We start from the raw sequence: 19,312 nt of genomic DNA on the forward strand, positions 1-19,312 counted from the left end.
GGGGGTTTGGGGGTTTGTTTGTTTTTGTTTGTTTTTTGGTTTCTTTTGGTTATGATCACTTCCCATTTATTTATTCTGGGAACAATAAATTCTGGAACCCATTCAGGCTCCCGTTCATACAACTATGGCCAAATGGGAGACCTGTAGCCACCCTCCTCACCCCCATCAGCTGCTCAGATGCTCAGCAATAACCCTGAGAGTCGCAGCTTAGGACGGTTGCCAGCCCAGCAGGACCCTGGTCATGTTTTCAAGTCTACAGCAGGTGACTACTCACCAATCTCATTTCCGTCTACTTTTCCAAGAATTATTTAAATCTTCAGCCCGGCAGTGATTTCAAACCCACTTCCTACTCATTTCGTTAGGTCCCATGTAACCCCCTGCTCTATGCCGGAGGCCCGAGGTCTATGTAGCAATGGATATTCAGCATTAACAGATGTGTCAGTTTAAGAGCCACATGACAGTATTTTCAAAGATGAGTGCAATTTCAGTGAGATGGACAGATTTCCAGGTAACAGTACTTCTGGAAATAAATATATAATGATCTATGGGATCTAAATCTGCTCCTTCCCCTTCCTCTTTCAAGGCCACAGTTCACAGCTCTTTACCAAGTGAGGCTGACAGACTCTGCCCCCAGTGAGCGTTGCGGTGCCTAAACTTCCAGAGTGGTCGGCCCTGCCCTCACAAGCAGGCTCTGCATGACAGACGTTTAATGTACAGTTTCCAGGGTAGTCAGCATGCACTCACCGGCCAGGTGTTACTGTAGACACTCCGTGGAACACAGGGACTGAGTGAGCAACATAGTCTCAGCTCTCAAGGAAACTGCAAATCTAGTAGAGGCACAAGTTCAGGTTTCTGGCCCGTATGGGGAGGGAAATGACCACACCTGGTCCAGGTAGTTAGGGCCAGGAGCAGGACCTAGGAGGAAGCCATTCGGAGCTCTTCTTTTGAAGGGCTGGGCACCCCTGTGTTCTAAAGTGATGGAGAATCATAGCTATTAGGGAGGAACATGGATTTCCATCTGAATGGAACAGAGGCCCCTAAGGCGGAAAACCAAGGGGTTCAGAGACGGACCAAGTTCTTCCACAACAATATTCCCCAAAGAAGAGTAATCTGAGGACCGCTGATACAATTTTTGCCATTTTCAGTCACATATTTTCCATTTCTGGCCTTTACTGTTATTAATACTTTTCTTTAAATGGACTCACCACTTTTACTTAAATAAATCTATGCTCAAAGGAGAATGTTTATGTTCAGAGGAAATTTTGTAATGCGACCATAAGATTAAATAACAGTAGCACTTGCTGTAACGATAAGGCAGTGATAAAATATATATTCTATGAAAATAATATGAAATTCAGTACTGCTGCCTGCAGAAGAGTCCAGGTCCATTCTTTGTTAAAAAGGGAACATAGCAGGTATTGAGGTGGTGGAAAAGACAGTCCAGTCCCAACCCGAGACCCTTTCTTTGAAGGATTGAAAGAGAATTGAGAAGGAAATAACTTCGTCACCCTGAGATTGGATGTTATTTAATGTCCAGTCTGTGAATAACCTACAACCGCCTCCAGTGCCACTGGTGGGTCATACTCTACCAGAGAGTTGAGGACAGGAATAGAGGAGGTACGATGCTTTGGGCCAGTTGTGCCCATGGTCTCTGCTGAGCAAAGGTGAGGTCTGCCAGCCCATTCTGATCCCACAAATTCTGAGAGGCTGACTCCCCCAGCCCCTGGCACAGTGCGGGGCACGCAATAGAGCCTTATAAAAAGTCTGAGCTCAGGTCTCGTTGACATTCTAAGATCTCTTGGCTCTGTTTCATAAATAGTAAGAAGTTAAGTTTATGGTGAAATTTCATATTTCATAATATCACATTCCCCCCAAGAAAGGAATATTGATAGAATATTCTAAGAAGTATCAAACATGAAAATCAGCTGATGAATAGATCCTATGGGAGACACAAGAAGACTGTATCGATGAGTTTGAGTAGTCTCAAAGGGAAATGAGAAATCTCTTTGTGAGTCAGCATCTGAATGTCTGCCCGGTCACTGAAGAGGCTCCTGGGCGTCCACAAGGCCCTGGCACAGTGGGGTCCTCCACTGGGCTGGCTTCATTCTCCCCGTGTTCCTTGCTCAAGTGCTCTTTTCTCTTTTCATTTCTCACAACACCCCTGCCTGTCACTGGGTATTCAGCAATCTAGTAAGAATGAGCCCGGAAAGCATGCTAATGCATCGCCAGCGTAAATGGCTGCATCCACCATGAAAGTATCATCATGAGCATTTCATTTAAGCTTTCACCCGGAATTGCATCAGTATTTTAAGTGGGCTATTTTCTATAACCCATATCACTATGAATATAAGACATTAAAGTACTAATGACACTGCACTGCATTTCTGAAATTTGCATGCTTTAGAGCAGGCTTTCCCCAGATGACACCTCAGCCAAGACATCTCCACGCAGAGAGGAGTTTCTTACAGTAAATCATATCTTAATATGTGGTTTCAGTATGAGATCAGCGCTATCAACTTTACAGATTAACGTAATTTACTTTTAATGAGCTCAAATGCACTAAACTGATAGCTTTACCGTTATTTGTTCGATGTTCTTAAGAAGTATAGATCTTTATTGCACACAAGTGTTTACAGCACTTGCTGGTGCTTTAACTGATGCTGGCAAAGCTTTGACATCAGTTCACAGCATTTTTTAAAATCTTTATTACTGGCTCGGTCACTAATGAAACATGGTCTTAAAGCAGACTCTAATAGCCATTTAAATTTTTTAAAAACAAAACAAAACCTCACTGTGCCACTTTTATGAAGAGTCCCTGAATAGAAATGCCAAAAATCCAAATGAATATAAAAGCAACATAATATAGTCTGTTTTTCAGAGAGAAATTGAAAATACAAAACATTTGACTTATCTGTTTTTTTATGAAACATAAATGTTCATTCAGTTATTAACTCCTCTAAGCCTCAGTTTTCCCATCTGTGAAGTGGGGATAATCTTTTTTAGCTCAGAGGGTTGTTAGGAAACTGAAATACTGCATGAAGTGTACTAAACACAGTACCTCACACATGTACCAATTTTGGTTTATTGTGGAAGCTTTTAATATAATTATTATCACATGGTCTAGAGTTGGAACCGTCTGGCCCTGAAGAGACCAGAGTGTCTATTACATTTGTGGTCCCCAGGGAATGGGTCTCAGCCAAGAGTCTTCAGGGGCACATCAACTGGATTTGGAACACTGTCCAGGTTTGGAACTATTGGTCTGCTGTCCTGGGCATCAGGACCCTTGTTTTTGTGACCTAGCTGCCTTTCAGGAAAGGAACAGCAGTTGAAACACTGGGGTAAAGAAGAGTGTGAGCTGAGTGACCAAGCTGCTAAGAGAAAGGAAAAGTGCAGCAGTTCAGCCCCCAGCGCAGTCCTTGCAGCCCAGCCCCCAGCCTCTGCCCACTTGGCGGACATTTCCACCAACGCTCATGGCAACCCCTGCCATGGCGGGAGCCTCAGAGCCCCTGCTTCCCGCCGTTCCTCTGGTCCCTGGTCCTCATCAGAACCCCCTTCCTGGGGCTCCCCTCTGGCCATCTGCCTTGTGTCTGTAATCCCTCTTTGAGGGTCACTTCAGGGGGAAACACTCATGGGAGGGCAGCTCTTTAAGAAGGGGGGACCCCACGTTAAATTGGGAACCCTCAGATAACTACAGCTTTGAAACTGTTCGTTTTCTGTGGTGTGATTGGAAAGCTGGCCCGACTTAAAGTTGAGAAAACTGTGTCAGGGACTGTATGGAATGCAGCCAGAGTCAGAAGTTGCCTACCCAAATCTCTAGCAGAGGAACCAAACTCAAAATGGATTCTCTATAGATTCTACAATGGCTGCGCAAAAGACAAGAGGATGACGAACAAGGCGCTTTATCCACAGCTTAACTCTTCCTCAGCCCTACAGCAAAGAGAAGAATCCCTCCCTGTCTTCACCCAGGGAGCTTGCAGGGCCCTGAGGGGTCAATGAGATCGCCTGCTCAGAGCAAATTGCCGTGCTCCTCTAGAATTATCTTTCCAACACGGCTCCCACAATCATCCCCTGCAGCCTAACTATCTTTGAGTTTCTTACTGAAATACTGACATCTTAACATGGTGTTCAAGGCCCTTCCCAATCTGGCCTTGAGCTCTGACCCCATCTGACTCCCACAAAAACCTCATGACAAACTCAGCCTGGAGTTCTCTTTCCTTTCATCCTCAAAACCTAGTTCTACGAAAGACAACAAGCATTGGTGAGGATGTGGAGAAATTGGTGGGAATGTGGAATGGTGAAGCCACTGTGGAAAACTGTATGGAAGTTTTTCAAAAAATTAAAAATAGAACTACCATGTGATCCTGCAATTCCACTTCTGGGTACGTACACCAAAGAATTGAAATCAAGATCTCAAAGAGGTATCTGCACTCCCATGTTCATTGCAGCATTATTTCCAATAGCCAGGATATGGAAATAATGTAAATGTCCATCAACAGGTGAATGGATAAAGAAAATACAGTATACACATACAATGGAATATTATTCAGCCTTAAAAAAGAAGGAAATTCTGCCATTTGCTATAACATGGATAAACTTGGAGGACGTTATGCTCAGTGGAATAAACCAGACACAGAAGAATAAATACTACATGATCCCACTTATGTCAGGTGCCTAAAGTCATCAAACTCATAGAAGCCCAGAGTAGAATCATGGTTTCCAGGGGCTGGGGGGAGGGGCACTGGTGGGGCATTGGTGAAAAGGTACAAACTTTCCCTTATGCAAGAAGAATAAGTCCCAGAGTGTCTGTAGTTAACAATACACTGTATTTGTTATGTAAACATTTGTTAAGAGGGTAAATCTTATGTTAAGTGTTCTTACCAAAAAAAAAAAAAAAAAAAACCTAGTTGTAGTGTTACCCCTCCTGAAGTGCTTTCCAGAACCCCACACAAACCCACTTCCCTGGTTTACCATAGACTTTAATAATTTTACCAGGGGACTTCCCTGATGGTCCAGTGGGTAAGACTCCATGCTCCCAATGCAGGGGGCCCGGGTTCGATCCCTGGTTGGGGAACTAGATCTCGCGTGCATGCCTCAACTAAGACCTAGCACAGCCAAAATTAACTGATTAATGAATTTTTAAAAAATAATAGTAAGTTTACCAAACATAAGTTTTGTTTCTTAGCTAGGAACATTGTAGGGGTTAGGAGGCCTGGGGTCAGTCTGCCTGGCCTCAACAGCCGACGGATCTTAAGCCTCATTTCCTCACATGTTACAGAGCGATAATAATGCTCCCGCCTCCAAGGGTTGTTCTAGGAATTAAATATCCAGTTTGTCTAAGACAACTAGCACATTTTAAGGGTTCAACAAATACTATTGTTCCTGGACAGCTTGTGTTCAGTCACGTTAGTTGGTTGTTTGTATGCTTGTTTCCTGGCGAGGCTGTGAGCTGCTCAGGGTAAATCCCTGTATTTGTCTACCTTCCTAATACTGCTGCAGCACCCAGTTCCTGCGATGAAGTGAATTGAATCGAACTGACCTGACCTGAAGTCCCACAAGATGGCAGTAGCCACCAGCCCCAGAAGGTTCCTTGTGGAGCCCTCCCCCAAAGCTAGACAGGCTAAAAAGGACTCTCCTTTTATGGGCAGCTGATGGAGCTGAGGTGTCGTCCCCAGTTTCCTGCCACCAAGTGGCTATTTGTTCTGGTGCCTCTACCACCAGTGAAGCCAGATAGGAATTCAGGACAGCAAGGAACTGAGGTCCTCCTCCCTGTGCTGGGATCAGAGTCATCCCGAGTCTCCTTGGTCTGAGGGTGTTTCGAGGGAAGGCAGATCACTGCAGGGAGGGGATGGAAACCAAATACTGGAAGTGTGTGCATGGAAGGCAAGTTGGTGAACGTACAAGGGGTTCTGATGTTAGACAAGGAGATGAAGAATGAATCATTGAGTAGCCTGCAGTCACTGAGGAAAAGGCAAGGGAGGAAGAGGGGAACAAGCCAGCGCAGGTGTCAGCGGGACCAGAGCCTCTTCCTGGTGGTCATGGAAGCCTCAGGATACATCCTGGCGGCAGGGTTTCTGTACTTGGTGGCAGGGGCATCCTACCTCCGCATCCTAAATGGGATGTGCTTTAGCTCAAAGTCACAGGCTGAAATTTACTTCAGGAGAAAAATATGGAGAATCACCAATTAAAATTTCTTTATGTACTTGTCTAAGTAAGACCCTATTAGAATCCCCAGAATTACCATTCTTTATCATCCCCATTGTCATAGCTGTCTGTTAATCAAAATTCACGTGGGACTAGTACAGGTCAGTCATGACACATTTTTTTAATGTGATGAATAATCAGTACATTCATTTCTTCTGCCCCCAAGGCCTAAAAGCTCCCTTCTCCACTGATCTATTCTTTAATTAATGGGGAGTACATTTTTATACAAGGCTATTTCACCTGTATTCATTCCCCAGGTGTAAAACGTTGTAAAATCCAACTTTTCAAAGAAGTAGCTAGCCCCCTGTTTTCCAAAGTCTTTGTTTTTCACAGCTCAAGTGGAAGGGTAAATGTCTCACAACCTGGTCCTTGTGTTTACAAGGTCATCATCATGTTAACCTAATCCCCCACCCAGAATACAAGTGCTGTGCTCTTCTCTGGACTGCCATTTGCCCGGCCCCTGAGTTTGTAGCCCTGCACCGTCATTGCCTGTAGCAGTAGTTCTCAAACCTTAGCGGTGTCAGGACCACCTGGAGGGTTTGCAACACACAGATTGCTGGGCCCCGCCCCATGCGTTTCTAACGCTTTCCCAGGTGACACTGCTGCTGCTGGTCCAGGAGCCACACTGGTGAGAGCCACGCATCAGGAGGGTCTAGGACTCCTTCAACAGTCGTTTGTTCTAGGTAGATTCTAAAACCCAGGGCTACGGTCAAGAAGATACTTGCTTTTTGCTGATATAACTGGTATGACAATGTGTGCTTATAGTAATCGAAACAGTGCTTTGGAAATGCCTGCACCCAGACTCACCCCTGATTTGAATGTTAGTTAGGAAGAAGATGCTGACTACAGGTTTGGGGCAGGTGGTGATTCTTTTTTTTTTTTTTTTTTGCGGTACGCGGGCCTCTCACTGTTGTGACCTCTCCCGTTGTGGAGCGCAGGCTCCGCGGCCATGGCTCACGGGCCCAGCCGCTCCGCGGCATGTGGGATCTTCCCAGACCAGGGCACGAACCCGCGTCCCCTGCATCGGCAGGTGGACTCTCAACCACTGCGCCACCAGGGAAGCCCTAGGTAGTGATTCTTAAATGCATATGTATGTTTGTGATGGAGTTGGGAAAGCTTCCTGACTTCCAAAATGCCCATTCGATACTAGCTGAGAGTCTGGAAACCCCAGAATTCCCAGGGGATTGGATTCTAAAGAAAGGACATGCCCCATTATAGGCTATGGGAATGCTTTTTCTTTTCTTCTCTTTTCTTTTTTAAATAAAGAATTCTAAAGAAGAAAATGAGGCACAAAATGAAACCATAATCTACCAGGAGGGCTGGGAGGGCTGTTCAGTATATATGAGGGTCATTGAAGCATCAGAAAAGGGGAGAAGTCAGTCAGAACCAAGCGAGTGTTGTTAGTGTCGGCAGTATCTCACATATCTGGAAGGTGATTAGGAATGTGTTTCATTTTCCCAAGTGTAGTTCTCTAGCAACACAGAAGGCTCTTTTAAAGTGAAGCCTCCAGCCCTAAAGCCTTATCAGGTCATTAATTTTTCATCTAAAAGAGCACAATATCTTAAACTGAAACCTAAGAGGAAGATTTGAAGACAAACATTCAAAGGGGAGTTGTATATTACAGCGGTGATATGGTGAGTGGGATAAGACCTTTACTTTCTCTTTTTCTTTTAGAAACAGGGAACATTGACCAAGAGATTCACAAGTACAACACCCCGGGATTCACTGGGTGCCTCTCCAGAGTCCAGTTCAACCAGATCGCCCCTCTCAAGGCAGCCTTGAGGCAAACAAACGCCTCAGCTCGCGTGCACACCCAGGGCGAGCTGGTGGAGTCCAACTGCGGGGCCTCCCCGCTCACCCTCGCACCCATGTCGTCTGCCACCGACCCCTGGCACTTAGACCACCTGGATTCAGGTAAAGTCTAACGCAGTGTCTTGGCTGGGATGCTTTATTTCTTTACGCCTCAGTTTCCTCACCTGTAAAATGGAGTTAATAGCAGACCTTCGCTGGTGATGTAGTTGGAGGATTAAGGGAACAAAGGAATGTGTGAGCACAGAGTTCTTAGCACGTCAAGGGCTCAAAAGGTACAACCGTATTCGTGCTCAGGGCCAGAAGTAAGTAAGTCGAAGGGAAGGAGTATAGGAATTATTGACTCTTGTGCACTTAAGTGAAATGATGAGATACCTTAACCAATGTCTGCAACGGGACTGTCGGACGATCTGATCAGATCACTTCCTCGCTTTTGCCTTTGTGACTCAGCTGCCTAGCAGCCCCACTGTCCAAGTTCTGATATCAAAAGATTACCTAAAGCCATACAGAGATTCATCTCCCGACACTGTATTTGTACATATAATCCCATAGCCTTCCAGGTTTTAGCGGTGCATTTAGGCTTAGAAAGCTCAGTGGATTTAGCTCCACTTCTGCAGGTGATAAGACTTGTCATTTGAAATCACAGCGCTAAAAGGATGCAGCTGTTGGCTGCGAAATTAACTGGATGCAGATTCAGTGTCCACAGGACCCCGAGTGGTGGGGAGCCTGTAAGTCCCCCTCCTCACTCTATCCAGACTGACATCAGGCTACTCGGGTAGCCTCTCCAAGCCTTTGCTTTTTCACCCACAAGGTATGAAGTGGGGCGTGATCTCTAAAACGCCTCCAAATCCACCATCCGATGGATCTCCAAAGCAACATCTGACTTTGCTGATGCCAAAGACAGGACGGGGACGAGGGGGGAGCCCTGGTTTCGATACCATCACTGCCTCTCCCCAGCCAGTGTCTTAGTCTCATTCCTCAGTTTCCCCACCTCTGAAATGGAGATACTAAGACCTAACTCAGAGAATTCCATGCAAGACGATGGATTTATAACACTCAGCACAGTCACAGACGTGGAGCAAGCTGTACAAGAGTTTAGCTGCAGTAATACTAACAAAGTGGTTATTATTATATTCGACACAATTTGCTATGATGTTTGAATGTCCAGTAGTAAAGGCTCCCAAATCCTCCCCAACCCTAACTTCTAGTTAGTAACAATTCACCATGGAAACGTCGTGTGTTTGATTGCTTTACATATATTCCAGCCCCGAGCACAGTATTTATCAGCTTCCATGAAGCTCTCGTCGTCGTGAATTCTTGCCAGGATTTGCCTGCAAAATTTTGTGAAGCTTCGAAAAGAAGCCGAAATTGCCCCGTTGTCAGAACAGCCAATTTACAGACTAAACAATCCTCTTCATTCCTCACACATGGGGTCCTATAACATGATGGGGTGATGATGTGTGCCCAGGGTACTTAAAAGAACTGCCTTTTATGAAGTTGTGAGGATGACACAGCGGGCTGGTTTCTCCTCGTGAGATGGCTTGAACAAAGGAAAGCAGTCCTAGTGCTGAAAGAAAAGTAGGAGTGAAGTTAGGAGGCGAGAAAAAGCACTTCCAGGGCTGCAGAGGAACAGAGATTTCTCAGATAGATTGCTCCAGATGCCAGGGTGGATGGAGACAAAGCCTAATCTTTGAAATATGCAGGTTCCTTACTGTTAGAGGTTCTCACTGCTTGAGGCCATCAGCGTGTGTGGTCCAAGTCCGCTGCCAAGAAATCAGTTTCAAAAGCCTCTAGATGCTACTTTGGGCCAATAGAAGTTCATATTCATTCTGCCTTAATGAGCAAATTATTTGCTTGATGGTCTGTGAGATACAGGTGTATGGGCCAAAGTTTGAGTTCATTTATTTTTTTAAAATCATGCTTTATACATGACAATTTCATTCTTTTGACTGATATAATAATGTATATAGGGAACATTCTGTTATTATTCAGTGTTCAAATCAAAAGTCTACAATCCAGGTATTATGGTAGGCCTGTACTATATAACATAGGTCCGTTTACAGAAAATTTCCACTTGTACTTGGACAGCAAGTTCTTACCTGGTGTTGACCAGTTGCTGTATCAACCTCATCATCATAATTTATTCCATGATTGGAATTCCAAGTTAATTTCCATAATGGGTAAATGCTTATAAAGAAATGTGTATCTGTCTCACGAACTTTATTAAAAGAACAGAAAAGAGCTTATGAGCTATGACATGGAAGGCTTGTTTAGATAACATGATTTTTTTTAACATCTTTATTGGAGTATAATTGCTTTTCAATGGTGTGTTAATTTCTGCTTTATAACAAAGTGAATCAGTTATACATATGTCCCCATATCTCTTCCCTCTTGCGTCTCTCTCCCTCCCACCCTCCCTATCCCACCCCTCTAGGTGGTCACAAAGCACCGAGCTGATCTCCCTGTGATATGCGTCTGCTTCCCACTAGCTGTCTATTTTACATTTGGTAGTGTACATATGTCCATGCCACTCTCTCACTTTGTCCCAGCTTACCCTTCCCCCTCCCCGTGTCCTCAAGTCCATACTCTAGTAGGTCTGCATCTTTATTCCCGTGCTGCCCCTAGGTTCTTAATGACCTTTTTTTTTTTTTAGATTCCGTATAAATGTGTTAGCCTATGGTATTTGTTTTTCTCTTTCTGACTTACTTCACTCTGTATGACAGTCTCTAGGTCCATCCACCTCACTACAAATAACTCAATTTTGTTTATTTTTACGGCTGAGTAATATTCCATTGTATATATGTGCCACATCTTCTTTATCCATTCATCTGATGATGGACACTTAGGTTGTTTCCAGCTCCGGGCTATTGTAAATAGAGCTGCAATGAACATTGTGGTACATGACTCTTTTTGAATTATGGTTTTCTCAGGGTATATGCCCAGTAGTGGGATTGCTGGGTCATATGGTAGTTCTATTTGTAGTTTTTTAAGGAACCTCCATACTGTTCCCCATAGTGGCTGTATCAATTGACATTCCCACCAACAGTGCAAGAGGGTTCCCTTTTCTCCACACCCTCTCTAGCATTTATTGTTTGTAGATTTTTTGATGACGGCCATTCTGACTGGTGTGAGATGATATCTCATTGTAGTTTTGATTTGCATTTCTCTAATGATTAATGATGTTGAGCATTCTTTCATGTGTTTGTTGGCAATCTGTATATCTTCTTTGGAGAAATGTCTATTTAGGTCTTCTACCCATTTTGGGATTGGGTTGTTTTTTTGATATTGAGCTGCATGAGCTGCTTGTAAATTTCAGAGATTAATCCTTTGTCAGTTGCTTCATTGCAAATATTTTCTGCCGTTCTGGGGGTTGTCTTTTGGTCTTGTTTATGGTTTCCTTTGCTGTGCAAAAGCTTTTAAGTTTCATTAGGTCCCATTTGTTTATTTTTGTTTTTATTTCCATTTCTCTAGGAGGTGGGTCCAAAAGGATCTTGCTGTGATTTATGTCATAGAGTGTTCTGCCTATGTTTTCCTCTAAGGGTTTCATAGTGTCTGGCCTTACATTTAGGTTTTTAATCCATTTTGAGTTTATTTTTGTGTATGGTGTTTGGGAGTGTTCTAATTTCATTCTTTTACATGTAGCTGTCCAGTTAGATAACATGGTTTTATTTTTTTTTAGGTGAATGGGAAAGTGAGAGAGAATGGGGGTTGGGGGATGAACAGGGGACAAAGAAAGAAATAGACATAAGGGAAGGTTACTTAATATCAGCCTCCAGTGGCTTAGTGTCTAGGAGGAAAAACTTTTCCTCTAGGCGCTTAAGTTCAGGCAATGGGGGCCTGCAAATTAAACTCATAAAAGGCAGATAACAGGAGAAGAAGTTTATTTGTATGCATATGGAAGCTTACAAAAGAAGTAGCTCAATAGTGGTAAAAGTTAGAGGCTTATATACCTTTCTTAGTAGGGAAAAAGAAGAGAGGATAAAAGGCCTCTGGGAAGAACAAATGGGTTTCTAAAAAAAAAACAGGAGATAAGAAAGTTTGTGATTATGTTTGTTCATGCCTGTGTGAATGGTCTTTGTCTTTTTCAAGGCCTTAAAACTCCCCTGGAGGGCTTCCCTGGTGGCGCAGTGGTTGAGAGTCCGCCTGCCGATGCAGGGGACACGGGTTCGTGCCCCTATCCCGGAAGATCCCACATGCCGCGCAGCGGCTGGGCCCGCGAGCCATGGCCGCGGAGCCTGTGTGTCCGGAGCCTGTGCTCCGCAACGGGAGAGGCCACAGCAGTGAGAGGCCCGCGTACAGCAAAAAAAAAAAAAAAAAAAAAAAAAAAAAAAAAAAAACTCCCCTGGAAAGGGTGATTTAGGGTAGGTTTGCTCTTGGCCTCCTTCCTGGGACCTAAAAGCCTCCTAGAGAAAAGGGGATTTATGGTCTCATTTCTCAGAAGTTTCTATGTTTAGTCAGATAAGGAAGTTCCAAAAAGATTTCTTTCTGCATCTGTTGAATCCCAAATGTCATCAGTTTAAAATAATCTTCATCCCAGCTCTGGGGGTCTTAGTGGGTCCCCACATCAGCAATTGCACCCTAGTTTCTGTGAGCCTAAGTTCATCATTCTGAATTTTGATTTGGGGGTTTTGCTTTTTTAGATAATCTTTCATGTATCACTGAGGATCCTCACTATCATATTCAGACAGAAAACAACAGAGCATACACAAAAATGCCATTTCTAGCTAGAAATCATGTTACTTGAGTCTGTATAAGGTACCTGAGGGAAGAAAATAAAGGTGAGAGTTCATAGTCCTGGTTTGAATAGAGGACATTTGGAAGGAGATCTGTTTCATCTGGTGCCTTGGGAAGTGTGATCCTCGACCAGCAGTATGAGTATCACCTGCAAGCTGGTTAGAAATGCAAATCACAGGCCCCAGACCCACTGAATCGGCATCTGCATCTCAGCAAGATTCCCCTGTGACTTATCATGGGCCCATCAAGTCTGAAAGCACTCCTCTCAATCTCAGATGCACTTTCAAATTACCTAGGGAGCTTTTAAAAGCCCCTATATCCAGGCTGCACCCCTGAGCAATTAAGTCAGACACTCGGGTTGAGATGTCCAGAGATGTACAACCTCCCCAGGTGATTCTAATGTGTAGCCAAGATGGAGAATCACTCACTAAATAAGAGAGAAGCTTAGTAATGGCCCCTTTGGTAAACCCTTTGAAGTGAGGTTACTAAAAAGAAAAGAAAAGTAAATACCCAAAAACCAGTTTATGAAAAACAGTGAAGCCTTTAGGTGGTGAAATCCCAAATTGAAAGGCTATAGCAGTAAGTTTGCCAAAGGCTGGGCTCCTCTGACCATTTCATAAGGAAGCTCAGGGAGATAGAGGAGTTTTCCCTGAACTTGAATAGAGCTAGTCTGCCTGGAAAAACAGACAAACAAACAAGAGATCCACAGAGCGGGGCCAGACTCGGGGTCTCCATGAAAATGCATCTTTATTGAAGTTGTTACACCCCAGGAAGGAGCTTCAATTTGGGAAGATGTCAAATTATTAATCAGTTTTTTTAATCAGCCGCAAGCTTAATTTGAAAGGATATCAGGAAGGAAATGCTGCTTTAAAATGAAGTATGTGCATTTATTTTAAAATCAAGCAGGCCCCTTGCGGTGAAGGTGGGAAGTCTGTGGCTTTAGTGTTAGTGGAAACTTAGCGATCAACCAAGGGCTACTTACTTCATACTCACACTGGAGTATTTGCTTTGCAGAGACCTGGAAGTTAGAATTCCAGACATCTACCCTGAGGTCTTGTGTTCTTTCTGCTCCCTTATATTTCTTTCTTATATCTTAGATGATATCAAGTGATAAAAACAGAAAATGGATTCCAAGGTATGCTGGCTTCCTGTGATAAGATTCCTTTTCTGGAACACCACTGACTGAGCTGCTCATTGCCTCTCTAATGCCCTTTGGGCTCCATCACTGTTTTCCAAAGTGGGGGACATTTACAGTTGGTCAGGCTGTGTACTGCACAACTCCAGAGGAGTCCATTTTCATTGCAGTCTATGGCTTCTAGAGCCCTGAAACATGGTGGCCTTGATAGGGGGTCATCAGATCATTATGGAAAGAAAATAGACATATCATCACGTGGCATAATATAAAGTTATTTCCTGTTCGTTTCTTTTTCAGTCTTTCTAATTTTGTTAAAGAGAAAGTCTCCATTTGGTTCTGGCATGCATTTAACAGCTCTCTCACCCATGCTATTCACCCTTTAATGGAGAGCAGGCTTCTGTTTAAAGCCTTGACAGGCCATAGAATTACTCAGTAGGGTTATAAAGTTTTATCACTGCATTTGTTTAAATAAGAAAGCAGGTCAATTTAGTGAGAATAGTAAATAAATAACAATTACGTTTTCCATGGATATGGCAAAAACATAGGACAGTAGTTCCTATGTGATTGGAGTTTGGCAAACAGTGGACAGTGTGTCAGGATGATCACAAGCATGGGGTCCTGGCGTGGAGCTGGGAGTGCATTGTTTATAGGGGGAAATGGTAAAATTATGTTGATTTGACTTAAACCCATTCTGCTCTATTAGAAACATCTCGTCAATTCTTTTTCTGCCTAATTTTTTCTGCCTTTGGATAATAGGTACGGCCTGTTTAACCACATCATTATGGTCCTTTTAGAACAGTAGTTACAAGGTAGAAAAGGCAATCCCTGGCCCTGAGTTCTGGTTTATTTAAAGGTCACAGAGCACCAGACAACTGCTGTGATTCACCTCTCAGAATTATGGGCTCTGTTTTTTCTCTTTGTCAGATTCAGGGAAGCTTATTTCCTTGGAATGGCAAGAATTTGCCAGCAGAGAGACGACTACAAATGGCAACGCACTTTCTGTAAAATGTAGAAACAAAATAAACACCAGAAAAAAAATAAGAATCCTATGCCATAAATTTCTGCACTAACAACTCCGAACTGTATACCAAGCAGTTTTATGAGGCATTCATATTAAGTCTTAGGGTTGGTTTGTTTTTTAATCACATTCATGATATTGAATACAGAATACATCAGACCAAAGGCCACATCCTAGGGGTTTTTTTAATAGCATTAAGATAGACAAGGCACTTTAAGATGTAAGATTTCATTTCCCAAGGAATCTCCTCGTTATAAAGATTATAACGAGTTACTGGAACCTAGAGATTCTGGCTCCCCGCCTAAAGCTAACCTGCATCTGATACTGAGAGGCTCTGGACCAGGAACTCTCAGAGCCCCTCTGAGAGGAAAGTGGGCAGGACATGGAAAATCCAGAAACACTGAGTGGAAAATAGTCCTCTGAGAATTGTCAGGAATTCGGGAATCCAAACCCAAACTCGTCCGGTGGATTCACTCAGGGTCACAGAGCAGTTGGAAAAACCAGCTCTCAGGAATGTGGCTCTCATCCCAAATAAATTGGGAACTAAATGGAATACGGTGCCTGGGATCACTCAGTGTAACAACCTCATGCCCCAGTTAGATTCCAGAATATACAGTCTGCCCAGGTACTGTGAACTAAGAATTAAGGGCTCTGCGTGCCACATCAGGCACTTTACTGCTGGAAATCGTGGGTTTGATTTCTAAAGGCACCCGTTTCTCTATTGCTATGATTTTTAGTGACTTGATTTCTTATCTATGTTCCACATTTTTTTTCTGCCATCTGAGGATAAAATATTTTTATATCTTCACGTGTGAAAGAATTATGGATAAGATGAACATTTAAAAACTGTATATATCTGTTCCATTTCCATCATAATTACAAGCTGGTAATTGGTTTTCTTTACCACCTGCAAGCACTTAAAATAATCTTTCCAGCTATTATAATTACATCTTAATTATTTCTGAGCAGATCCCGTTTTTCATCCTTATGCTAAGGTTGCATGATTAATTTGTTTAATCTCTGATACCTAATCTTTTTATTCTCTTTTGTGTCTTTTGTTCTCTTCTGTGACCGACACAGACATTTATTCAAGTCCAAAAAACATTATTATCTTCTCTTTTCTGACATGCACTTTTCCTGCAGATGATCCAAATTCTGCTTTTCTGCAAAAGCACCAAGGACATTTATATATAGCTTAAGTCAAATATAATAATAGTTACCAGTTTTTGATCTAATGGTCATTTAAGTTTCCATCTTTTGTTTCCATAATGAATAACTTTATACACATGATCTTGTTGAGTCAGGGATGTATTTTTAATTTTGATTGTATTACAAATCTCCCTCCAGTGACACAGTACCTCCAATTCAATAAGATATAAATCTCTTTTTCCCCACACCCTCATCAACGCAGCACATATAATATTCTTTTAAATCTTACTATACTTTATTTGAAAAATGAAATTTTGTTGTCTTAATTTGGATTTCATTAATCCAAATTAAGTAAAGATATGTAAAGATACTTAATCATGAGTGAGATTAAGTATCTTTGTATATGTTCATAAGTCACTTGTATTTATTTTTCCCCCAATCTGCCTGTTTATATTTTTTGACCAAAGAATTATTTGTATATTTACATTGTTTCCCATTGGTCTGTTGGTCATTTACTAATTGACTCATAGAACTTTTATATATTAAGTAAATTGGCATTTTACTATATGCTTGAACATTTTCTCAGTTTGAGCTTTTTTTTTTTTTTTTTTTTTTTGCAGTACGCAGGCCCCTCACCGCCGCGGTCTCTCCCGTCGCGGCGCACAGGCTCCGGACGCGCAGGCCCAGCGGCCATGGCTCACGGGCCCAGCGGCTCCGCGGCACGCGGGATCCTCCCGAACCGGGGCACAAACCCGCGTCCCCTGCATCGACAGGCGGACTCCCAACCACTGCACCACCAGGGAAGCCCCTGAGCTTTTTTTTTTAATTTATGGGGGTTTTTTCCCCATGTAAAAATTTCTAAATGTTACATGATGAAATATAAAGTTTTTCATGGCTTTTGGGTTTTGTGTCATGCCTTCTCCATTCGGAAAAAAATTTTTTGATGATTGTACATTTTTTCTAATAATTTTATATTTTATTTGTAAGATACACATATTTACTGCCCTTGAAATTTACTTGGGTAGTAAGAGTAAGGTAGAAATCCAACTTTATTTTTCCCCCCTGGCCAGCCAGTAGTTCCAGAACTATTGGCTGAGGACCCATCCTTTACCCTACGTTTATCCCATTCAAAACTGACCTTTATATTTATGTCTACTTCTAGACTCCCTGATCCATTGCACTGATCTGACTCTTCCTGAGATGGTAGCAAGCTGTGGTCATGATTGAGCTTTTGTAATAGCACTTGATTTCTCATAAGGCTAATTTCCCTTTTATTCTCTCTCTCTTTTTTAGGATTTTTATATGTATATGTTACCTAGAGGATTCCTGTTTTCATAAGGGTCTTATCAGGGTTAGATGTTAAATAGTATCTAATGCCACTTCAACATCTACTGGAGATAACCATGTGCTTTTTCTTCTGTGATAGATTAATGCGGTGAATCATAGTAATAGATTTCCAAATACTGAGCCATGCTTTCATTCCTAGCATTAACCACATTTAGTCATGGTGAGGCATTCTCTTGAGGTATAACTAAAGTCATTTTTCTAAAACTTTTTTTAGTTTTGTTTTTTACATCAGTAATTCTTGGGTAAGATGGGTTTGTAGCATCCTTTTACTTGTGAGGGGAGTGCAGATTTGGATTTTATACTTAGGCCAGCTTCATAAAAAGAAAGTAGAAGGGGCCACCCAGCAAGGAGTGTGGGAGGCCCCTAGGACAGCAGTCCAGACAGACCAGGAAGGAACCTGGGACCTCAGTCCTACAACCTCAAAGGCCAAATTCTGCCAGCATCAGGAATGACCTTGGAAGCACATTTTCCCCCAGGACTTCCCCACAGGCATTCAGCCCTGCTGACACCTTAATTTCAGTCTCGGGATACCCAGTCACACCATGGGGGACTTCTGCATCACTCTCTGACTAGTAGAATAACTCAAATAAGTGCCATGCAAACTTGAATGTGCTCAGAATCACCTGGCGAGAAGAATGAATGCAGATTCAGGAGGTCAGAGGTGGGATTTGAGACTCTGCGTCTCGAACAAGCTCCCAGGTGATGCTGATACTGCTGGTTCACGGGCCACACTGTGTGCGGCAAGGATATAAACAGCCTTGGAACCTTACCCACTTGTAAGTTGGGTAAACTTCACCTGCAAAACCACTGGAGTCTGTTTTCTTGTGTGTGTGAGCAGAGCTCTTCGACAACTCTCTCAGTTTCTTTTATGAGAATCTGTCTGATTAGATTCTCTTTCTCATCTACTATAATTTCTGTTCTTTACATTTTTCTAGAAATTAATGCATGTAATCTAAGTTTTCAAATTCATTTCCATAGAGTTGAGCAAAATAAGTTTTTATAATAATTCCCGTTCTCTCCTTAGAAAATGTTTATTCATATATTTTTATATTGTAGGTGTAGATTTTCCCCCCATTCTTCTTAGATTATCTGACAACTTTTTTTTTCAAAGGACCAGCTCTGGATTTATTTATTAGTCCTATCATTTTTCTGTTTTCTTTTACCACTTGCTTTTATCCTGACATCTTTACATTTATTTTTGCTACTCTTTAACTGTGTCATTTGAATATTTCCTTGTTGTCATTATTGGCATGTGGGTAACATCCTCTTTCAGAGGAACATGAACCAAAGTTAACAAATCTAAGCTCTAAGCCTAAGTCTCTGGCCACTTCTGACCCCACCTCTCGGACCACACATGCCACATGCAGTGTCTTGGCATGAATATTTTTAACTAGACTCTCATCTAAGGGACCTGAACAGTCTTTAGGGACCACCTTAAATGCCAAAGCCTTCAGACATCACTGTAAGAACAGGTTTGGCAGGCGTGTGTCCCCACAGCAGTGGAGCAGGTGAGGAAATGATGGGGTGAAACATGACCTAAGAGGCTAAAGTGAAGGGTGGTAGGGTTTGATCCCCTTTCAGCACCGGACACCCCCTGCACACTGCCCCATGTGCCTGACCGTGTCTGGGGCCGCCTTCACTCAGGCTTCTATTCTTTCCTAACCAGGACTGTTCAATGCCATTGTGGGAAAATCCAAAGGAGCACAAACACCCAGCTTTGGGGTAACTTCCCAGGTCCTTGATTCCTCCTTCATCTGGGCTTCTCTTTAATCCCAGCTCCTCCCCCTCTCTGTCTGTCTTTCCCTTTGTCCCATACAATAGATTCTGAAGCCCAAGGAGGTTGGGGTTCTGTCCAGCGCCCCCTCTAAGCCGTCCACCCTCTGACCCCCCTGCCTGGCACCATCCTTAGAGACACCTCT

At 42.9% G+C, this 19,312-nt stretch overlaps 1 protein-coding gene across 1 annotated transcript in view; it reads left to right on the forward strand.

Annotated features, from left to right (window-relative positions):
- Positions 1–19,312, forward strand: part of LOC308623067 (contactin-associated protein-like 2) — a gene marked incomplete at its 3' end in the record, with an annotated part of 168,855 nt that overhangs the window by 124,441 nt on the left and 25,102 nt on the right. Inside the window, exon 3 of the mRNA XM_081244947.1 lies at positions 7,876–8,115. Within this exon, the coding sequence (XP_081101073.1) occupies positions 7,876–8,115 (240 nt within the window). The remainder of the gene's footprint in view (positions 1–7,875; positions 8,116–19,312) is intronic.

This window comes from Mesoplodon bidens, assembly GCF_964165515.1.
Source record: "Mesoplodon bidens genome assembly, chromosome: 9".
Classification (NCBI taxonomy): Eukaryota; Metazoa; Chordata; class Mammalia; order Artiodactyla; family Ziphiidae; genus Mesoplodon; species Mesoplodon bidens.